Consider the following 10,177-nt stretch of genomic DNA (forward strand, 5'->3'; position numbering starts at 1 on the left):
ATTTTTGTCACAAGCATAGAACCTGATTTAATAAAGCTCTCCAAGACTGGAGAGAATGTACTTTCACCAGTGAATCTGGGTGATCCAGTAAGTGAAAACAAAGAGAAAATGACTTTTAGGAAATCCATTCCAGGCTTACTGGATCACCCAGCTTCACTGATGAAAGAAAATCCTCTCCAGCCTTACTGAGCTTTAATAAATCAGGTCTAAACTGTCTATATTTGTAACAAGATTACTTTCAGTGCTGTATTTAGGCAAGTACACCCTAAACACTTTTAATGAGGTTTTGGGGGACACTTGACATGTTGGTGTGGCTATTTCGAGTTGGGTTGGTTTTCATGGACCCTGCTGGATGACAATCAACCAGTGCTACAATCCTCCACCCTCCTTCCTACCAAGGCTCAGAAAACCAACCAAAATGTGTCAGTCTCAGATTTAGCTGTACTAAGCTGGATGGGACTTTGCCACATATCAGGTAATCAAACGTCAAGCCTTCTACATTACCCAAGGGCAGGCTCGCCAATTCTCCTTGAATGTTATAAATCTACAGAAAAGGTGTACAGGTGTAGGTGTACAATTAATACTAGGATCAATTTTCACTTTCCTACTTACAATAAGTAAATAATATACCTGGATGGAAAAGCCATAAAAGCACATATCTAGGGAAGTATACAACGTGGGAAAAAAAAACTGCATACAAGGTAAAACACTGAGAAATTGTCATATATATTGTCAAGGCAATCGAATGATCAGCTTGGTCCCTAATAACAAAATAATAAGGGGTGTAACTGCAGGTAAAGGTTAATACGTTTGCAAGTATTCTGACGGATTATTAGGGCTGGAAGGTTATCAAGGGTAATGGACACACAGTACTTTATAGAGAAAGAGGAACAGCTGAAGGAATAGGAGTTTAGGTGTACAGACAAAATCGGGTTCTGGAAAGGGATGGCAGCATATTGTCTTACTGTACGGTTAGCAGGATGATCTTCCATCTCTGTATAAAGTAACATCAGCTGCATGGATCGAAGAGTCATAAAGAAAATGGGTCATTCAGGCCAGAAGTGACCCATGAATTCAACATTGGTTAAATATAAATATAGCTTACATTTCTACGAGGAGCCAACTTATTAAATATTGCTTGGCACTGTTAATGGAGAAAGGTATTATACCAGGTATTCACTGTTAGTGGCAACAAGTAAAGAAAATCACAGTTTGGTATTAAAACATAGGGGTCTGGAAAATGATGGGGCTGTATACGCCTTAGGAGCTTGCCTGCTTCTTGGGTCAATTTAATGATTGACAATGTATCTTATTTTGATTTAATGTATTATATAGCATCAATTCTCAATAATTGAAAGAGGACAGTTTTTTTGGCATAAATAAAAATAAATTGTATTTACTTCATATGTATATATTAGAACAAATAGTAAACACTTTTTTATCAAATATGTAACAATTTCAAACAAATTACACAACAAAAACCAAGAATAGGCCACTTTCTGGCCCTAGACATTGCATTCCTATAGATCATTAGTTACAGGTTGCTAATAACTCCTGCTAACATCATTTAGTACACTGATGACGTATGTCTGTGTCTGCAGTGTAGGTTGCAGCTCTCTTCTAGTGGAAAAACTGACGAGTTTCGCCTAATCAATAGGCTTCATCAGGGGTACTTAGTGGCTTGCTTATTATTAGTACAATTATTTTTGGAGACCAATACTGGAGGATTCGTTAGTCCTTGGCATATACAGGGGAGATTGTATGAATCGTCAGTATCCTATGAGTATGTGGTTGAACAGGTTTCTTAGTCCAAGGTGGGTTGAATAAAGTCCCAGGTAGATGTTCCAGTATTCACAGGACAATGTTCAGGTAAGCATCCAAAAAATATATAGGAGAGAATATTTCTTAGGTCTGATACAGAAAAGTATCCAGGGGGCCTGCTTAGGTGTTATTGCTGGTTGTAGGAGAAGTCAGCTGCAGCACACAGTGCTTGCAATTGCATATAGTTCTGCTTGGATTCTGCTGCTTGATAGATTGAATAGGAATTGAGGCTGCTCCTTCTGTGCCTAATCTTGGGCATGCACAGAAGCAGCATTTTTTTCCAATAAGGGGAAAGAGATGCCAATCTCATGCATGAGCAGTGAGATTGACTCTTTTTTCCCCTTTGCAGTGGGCTACATCACCCGATCTCGCACCTGCGCAGTGCAAGATCGTGTGATGGAGGAAGAATCAAGGGAATTAAAGTTAAAATTAAACTTATATTAAAATTAAAGTTCCGCTTTAAGATCATCGATTAGGGACAATAATAAACATAAAAAATCCTTTAGACATAGTTGATCCAGAGGAAGGCTAAATGAAGTCTAAATAAACAGCCTTCAAGCTAACAGAGAACGTACCAGCTATCCAAAGGACTGCCAGACCACCATAGTGAACATGATTACAGAATGGAACAACATAAGGTGGTTTTCAATGTGCTCTTCCTCCTTTATTATCCAGGCAGCAGGCTGGGACTCCTTGAGCAAAAAAATATTGTTTGTTTAACTGAAGCAAAGTAACTTAAGGTCTCTGACATCTCTCAGAGATGAGCATATAAACATTGATCTCAATCACACTTACATGCTGGGTTCTAGCTGTATAGACACAGGCCGTGTATATCAGTCCTAGAGCAGCTTGATTTTGCTGTGTGATAAAAATTAGATAAACTGAGAATACCTTTGAATTATTGCTCTATAGGATGATATATTTACCTTTTCTGTCTCTGAAGAAGCCTTCAAAAATAACAAAATTATTAACCTGAAAAGGGAAAAAAAAACAGTAATTATTTTTGTAATTTGTTTCAAAGTCTACCCCAGTGATAATTGTACCAGTAATGTATCAACATAATACATACATATACACATCAGTGTTCTCCCCAGCCTCTTTTAGCTATTTGCACCACCGGGCACGTTTCAGTAACCAACCGGCTGTTTTTGGATCGTTACTGAAGAGTTGGGTCATAATCCAGGGCCTGCCACCCACCTACAGTTTCTTCCTATCCAGTTAAAAATAATAAAAATGATACAAATTTCTGGGGAGAATACTGCACATTATGCATTTATTTATACATAAAAAAACAAACAAAAAAAAAGAAAGTAAGGGGGCATTTGGCTGTAGCATTGATAGGAGTAAATATATTAGTGCAGTTACAACTGGTGAGAGTAGCTGGATATATGTAATAGTTTATTAGAAATGAATTGCTACCTCTGGAGGTTGACCACTTTGTTGGTTCCTTCCCCTGCAATCTGTGGCCAGATTAGCCACCCTTGGTGTATTTAATGGTGATATGGAGGGAGAAGCTAAGAATAAATCTCCTGATAAAGCAGACTTGGTCTCCGCAAAACGCGTAGAGAACTATTTGCACCTATAAACCCTGCTTCATGTGCTTTGATATATACCATATCACAATATACACCTATGATGTTTTTTACCATAAAAACAATAACTAGCATTGTTTTACTGTGCCTTTAAATAAAATATTTATATTGAAATATGTTCAATGTTATGTTTTCCTTTATTTGCATTGAAAAAATTCAAGGATGTAACAGCTTAATTGATATGTCCACCAATTGGGAGAAATACTTTTCTATAATAAAAATATCAGATAGCTTTCCCCTTTATGAGAACCAATTATGATTGGAACTTTGACCCCTGACTCCAGCAAAAGAACAATCTATCTATTGGGGAGAAAGCCTGACAGTGCTTTGATCTTTTTCTCCCCTCTCATAGAACACAAAAATGGCCTGTACAGCGCTTGTTTGTTCTACAAGTTGTTGTCCAACTTGTTCCCTCTTGTTCAGCCCTGTCTAGTAATAAAGCTTTTATCACAGTCACCTGTGGAATAGTTGAGTGAAGGTTGTAATGTTTCTTCAGGAATGAAAGAAACTTCTCAGAAGGACGATCGATTGCCAAGTGCTGAGGTTCTACCTGCTCCGTCTGCCACAAAGAAACATTTATCAGAAAAGATCATCCTTTGGTAAATAGGTGAAGGTGATATGTTGGAAGCGGGAAAAAAGAGAAAATATAAGCATCTGAGTGACAAATGACAAATCTCGGTGACCGGAACAAATTGGAACATAGCATCATTATTAAACAGTATTTATAGTGCCGACATAGTACACAGCACTGTACAAAGTCTATAGTCATATCACTAACTGTCCTTCAAAGGGGATCACAATCTATTATCCCTACCATAATCAAATGGTAATGTCTTTATGTATGTTAATCTTTAACACAGTCTAAGGTCACTTTTGGGGGGAAGCCAATTAACCTAACTGCATGTTTTTTGGAATGTAGGAAGGAATCGAATCCCGGAGTAAACTCATGCAAACACTGGGAGAACCTGCAAACTCCAGATAGTGTCCTGGCCCCGATTAGAACCTCTGAGCCACCATGCTGCCCCTAGACCATTTACAAAGTGGAAAATCTTGCAGGGTGTTTCTATTATTTAGTGAAGTCGAACCAAAAGTGGTTCAAGTAAGGACAACTGTTGAACTACCAACAGTAAGTTGAATTGGTGAGTAATTGGTGTGCAAGATTTGTTGATGAACATGAATCAATAAAATATTTGAGATACAAATACACACAGTGCTTCACAGCTAGACATATATGGAGTCTGTAGCATGGAAAACTTGGCTTGGTCTGATCACCATCACATGTTCTTTTAGATCATATTTTTTATTGGAAGATACGCATTGTCTATTTGGAAAATAAATGGCAGCAGGATATCATTCTGGGAACAATGCCGCAATGGAAGGAATGCTATTGAAATGATCTGCTGCCAGACACCACAATACACCTTGTGGAGTCCATGCTCTGCTAGGTCAGAGCTGTTTAGGTACAGGATGACCTACACAACATTATGCAGGTGGTTTTAATGTTTTGGCTGATCAGTGTAAAATACAAACACAGGGACTACAAACACAGGGACTACAAACACAGGAAATGCACAAAATGTGGGCCCTTACTCGGAGCATGTAGGTAAAAACCTCCTTCCCAAAGCCGTGGCGCTGCAGAGATTCATGGATATAGAAATCAAGAATACACAGAGGTTCTGCTTCAATATGAGAGCCTTTGTGATCCTAAAGAAATGGAAAAGAAAACATGAATAATATTTGAAAAACAAAAACACTTGAATGTGTTTATATAAAAAACATATTAGCTTTAAGAGCTCATGAGGTTCATCACATTAGCTATTACGAATTACCATTCATATCAATTATTTAATAAAATATCTCACCAGCACAAATAGCTTCTTATATCCAACCTTCAGAAAACCAATCACCACTCCACGTCCAGCTCTGCAACACATGAATTAAAAAGAATTTGATCACGAGGGAACAATAACCAGAGGATCATCAGCAACTTCTATGTAATAAAATAAAAGTATTCAAATTCAGTCAAATTTAGAGAGCAATCGTTTCACACAAAATAATAAACATTCATATAAATTGTGAATTTCAAATTTAGGAGACTGTTAGCCTATTGGACTTGAACTAAAGTTTTAGACCCCTGAACCATACCTGTACTCTTCTTGTGTCTTCAGCCTCATAGTCATATATCTGCAGTGTAACATCAGACACTGCAATAAATAGTAAAAGGTCTTGTGCTACCAAGCAAGCAGCAGACTGCACAGGAACAATCACCTCCCAAAAAACAATAAATACCCCCCAGCTGCTCTCTTCGCTCCTACTAATGACTTCCTCACTCATAACCTCATCCTACACAGGGCTCCAAGACTTTACTAGAGCTGCCCCGACTCTGCAATGGTCTTTCTCGTCCTATTCGGCTTGCTCCTATTTTCTGCTCATTTAAAAGAGCCCTTAAAACTCATCTTCTCAAACTTGCCTATCCATCTTCTCTTGTCTTCTAAACCCTCACTACTCACCCACCATTCCATATCTCCCCTTCTATTGTGTGCTACTCCCCCCACCTCCTAGATTGTAAGCTCTTCTGGGCAGGGTCCTCTCCTCCTCCTCCTGTGTCACTGTATCTGTCTGTCATTTGCAGCCCCTACTTGTACAACGTAATATAGCCCCTACAGCGCTGCGTAATATGTTGGCACTATATAAATCCTGTATAATAATATTATGTATCTGAACATGCTAATAAGAATTATAACATGAGAGGAACAGTAGACTTTTAATGGAATGCACACTGAACCACTGAAAGCCGCTGAACAAATTTCCACAATTTTTTGAAGTAAACCATGTTGTTCTCACACCCCCTGTATTGTACGGATTCTTACGTTTGAGCTGTGCAGTCTTTCAGAATATAAAGATGATGCTGATTTGTCTGCATACGAGTGGCGCTGGTTATTGGGGCAGGCAGCCGCTGAGCCTAAAACACAAAATGTGTAAATATATTAAAAGTTCTATGAAAAAAGTTGAAATGAATGAACAGTAGCCAGATATTATTTATAAACATGACAACATTTGATAAAGCCATTTATTGACTTTTTATAATGGCCTTTTATTTTTTCATCTACCCAAGACAAATGTCTTCTGAATATCGCAGGAAATCAAAGACTCAAAGTACAGAACCAAAACTCTGAATGATGATATAGTAAATCAGAGCTGAATAAATCCCTAAAGCCATGTAAATAATCAGCATTAGACTTAGGCTGGGTACACAAGTGGAATAATTGTCATGGGAAAGGAAAACAAAAGACTGCACAATGAATGAACAAGATCTGTACATACAGAGTTATTCTGTTCTATAGAGGGGGGGACGATGGAGCGGCACCCCACTGTGCTCTCCTCCCTTCACTTTCATTATGATCATTCGGCGGTCATTGTATAAAGATTTGCCAGAATGGATCCATGAACGATTAGCACTGCACACTTGTCAGATTCTCCTACAATATGGGTCCCGAGGAGATTATCGGACGAGAATCGTCTGACATGTACATAGCCTTAGTGTACACAAGTAGACCTGCTGCCACTTTTGTGCTCAACCAACCAGTGAAATCATTCCTCCAACTGGCAATCGACTGGTCAGAAGTGCCAAAAGATGGCACTATATGCTGCCCCATGATAGTTTTTTCCAGTTAGAATGAGGTCAGAATTCTGATATTTTTCCAATTCCAATATTTAATAATTTATTTGACTTTACTACTGATATTTACCAACATGTCCAAGAAAGAACCAAAACTTCAGCCTGTGATCTGTGTTGAATTCACTTCCTCTTGGATTGGAAATTGGACTGCTAGCAAAAAATGGTCTATTTGTAAATGTCCTTACAAAAGTTTTTCTAAACCTTTTATTTTATTTTAAATGGAGGTGATAACAGATTGGCCTCTATACACTTTATGTGTTCTTTGTTTAATAAAAAATTTTGCATGTTTAGGTTTTCTCTAACAATCCCACAGCCAATGGGACTGGCATGCAATACAAATCCTGCGCACACATTTTGGCATGCAGTAGGAACATCAAACTGTGAGTTTCCCATACATGTGACATGGTTTCATGTGAATAGCTAAGAGATGCAGAACATATTGCCCTAGCTTTGCATGGTTCTTTTTCATTTCCACAAGCAAACCAAGTTTTGTCCCAATTAATGAATATAATCATATTACCTTTGCTGATGCTTTTCCAATTTCATCTATGACTGTCATTATTTGTCTCTGGGCTTCGGAACTGAAAACACAAAACAAAAGTTAATAGATAAACCTTCACCACTATTTATACTAAAGTTGCATAATGATAACCTGGACCTTTCTATTTCAAGGCTTAGATCTCTATTTCAAGAATCCCCTTGTTCACACTGGGCATAAGGTTGTGGTGGATTTACCGCTTCCTCATGCCGGGGAACCGCTGTCTCTTGTACTGTAACTCTCTCTGTTACTTGTACTGTAACTTCTACCAGCAGACGCTCCATAAAGAATGAATAAGGAAAGTGAATGGTACTAGCAGTACGAAACTAAGGCTACGTACACATGGCAGATGATTCTCATCCGTTTATGTCTTCAGGGATAGTATCAGACGAGAATCTGACGTGTGTACAGTGCATGTCCAACGTCATTCATGGATCTACCCTTCTTTTAGTCTTATGTCGTTTGAAAGGATCCCGAAAGATCCTTTCCAATGACAAAAATCTAATGTGTGAACCAGCGCTGCAGTGCAAGTGTTCAAGCGGCTGGCAAGGTCCCAGCTGCAGGGAGCTGCGTAGGATCCGTCTGACCTGTGTCTAGTGGCTCGTTGTGGTTTTACTCCCTGGTTTTGCACCCAATGCACAAAAGAGAATCAAACTTTCAGAACATCCCTTGGACTCAAATTTTGTAACAAAAGTCAAAGTAGCTTTCTGCCAAAGTTGATTTAGGCTTGGTCTACATGGACTGTTTCCCCAGTGTTTAAATGCCCATGTTTAAAATTCCCATTCATCACACGGGGCCACTCCAGTGATTTCCTGATGTGATACATAGAGATTGTCCCCATTAGCTGTCAAATGTTTTGAACCGCCTCCCTAAGATATAAACTTAATGTAACCAAGGAGAAATATGAAGTAGTGAATTTACTACCTACACCCAATAAAAATAGGAAGTTGTGTGGTATAAATTACTTTCAAATTTGTTATAAAAACTAATCAAACTTTATTCAATATAGCCATTAAAACTTATACCTTCAACACTTCAAGATTATTAATATTATTGCACAGTATTTATTTAGCGCCAACATATTCCTCACAGGGGCTCACAATGTCCTATCATAGTCATATGGTAATGTCTTTATGTATGTTATTCTTTATTACAGTCCAAGGTTAGTTTTGGGGGGAAGCCAAATATCCTAACTGCATGTTTTTGGAATGTGGGAATAAAACTCGGAGGAAACCCACACAAACACAAGGAGAACATGCAAACTCAATGCAGATAATGTCCAGGCTGTAATTCAAACCTGGGACCTAAGGCTGCAAAGGCCAGGGTGCTAACATCTGAGAGGCTGTGCTGCCCAATATTTCCATATTCCAGTTTTTCAGTTAAAAACAACAAACAAAACAACATAGATTAGAAACACACCTAAGGCAAAAATTACCATATACAAACAAGTTCAAGGAAGGCTTATTAGTGATGTAAAAAGGTTTCAACGCGTTTCGCAGTGCTAAACCTGCTTCTTCAGGGGAACTTCACTAAAAGGGGCAAGGTGGGTTTGAATTATTTTATTAGTCCCCTAGCGGTAATTCTGAGAGTGACTCGGGGTGGATTTACCATGCAAAAAGTGGTAATCACAAGTCACACTCGGGGTCGCTTTAAACTTAAGAAAAATTCCTTTACCCTGCTCGTCCTGCTGGTCCCTGCAGGTCCTGGGGACACGTTCCCGGTGGCGTCGGTGCGTGCGGGAGGATACGAGGGAAATTCAAATAATTTTGTATTGGACTCAATACAAAATAGCTGTATTGAGTCCAATACAAAGAAATCTTCATATAATATATATATGTATATATATATATATTATACATGCGTTTGTACAGTTATATTACATGTTTAACTATTTTTCTTTATTTAAAGTTTATTATTACATTTATTAAATATTGGACATATTTCGGTGAGTTATGCCTAAGAACTATAGCCTATAATGTAAAATAAATATAACGCTTTATGCATGGAAATTTGGACAGAATTAGAACGCTAGGGGGCTTAACTGAAGAAAAGAGAGTCAAACAGCCAACTTCATGGAACTTCTGCATGAATCAATGGCTTCAAAAACCGGATTTAGTGATTGATCAAAGTGTACTTGGTGGAAAGTATGTCTTATTCAATTAAATTTGATTTGTTATAGTCAGATCATTGGTGAGTCAGGGGTTAACCTGCTTGTAATGGTTTTTATACCTCTGAGTACATTAATCAAAATTTCTTAGTGAACAATCCTGGAGAAAGCAAGACGCCGGATGACTCGTGATTTCCTGATGAAACGTAAAGAAAACTCATCTTGCACCATTTGAAAAGAGTTAAAACGTCCAATTAAACGCTTTCTAAACACTAAAATAATCATAATTACCATGAATGGGAGTTTTTAAGGGGCTTTTAGAAGGTGTTTTGCCCTATTCTAACTTTTCTGTGTCACATTTCTTAGCTTAAAACATCTTTATAAACACTTATAAATACCTATACATCTTTTGTATGCGTTTCTAAGTGTTTAAAATTAAA

The 10,177-nt window shown here is 38.0% G+C and overlaps 1 protein-coding gene across 1 annotated transcript in view; it reads right to left on the reverse strand.

Moving 5' to 3' along the window:
• ATAT1 (alpha tubulin acetyltransferase 1) overlaps nucleotides 1–7,673 on the reverse strand; it is a gene marked incomplete at its 5' end in the record, with an annotated part of 23,786 nt that extends 16,113 nt beyond the window's left edge. Inside the window, 6 exon segments of the mRNA XM_072429448.1 lie at nucleotides 2,748–2,793; nucleotides 3,871–3,972; nucleotides 5,004–5,117; nucleotides 5,276–5,336; nucleotides 6,284–6,375; nucleotides 7,613–7,673. Of these exon segments, the coding sequence (XP_072285549.1) occupies nucleotides 2,748–2,793; nucleotides 3,871–3,972; nucleotides 5,004–5,117; nucleotides 5,276–5,336; nucleotides 6,284–6,375; nucleotides 7,613–7,673 (476 nt within the window).
• Nucleotides 7,674–10,177: the final 2,504 nt, after the last annotated feature.

The sequence above is a fragment of the Pyxicephalus adspersus genome, chromosome Z, assembly GCF_032062135.1.
Source record: "Pyxicephalus adspersus chromosome Z, UCB_Pads_2.0, whole genome shotgun sequence".
NCBI classification, from domain to species: domain Eukaryota; kingdom Metazoa; phylum Chordata; class Amphibia; order Anura; family Pyxicephalidae; genus Pyxicephalus; species Pyxicephalus adspersus.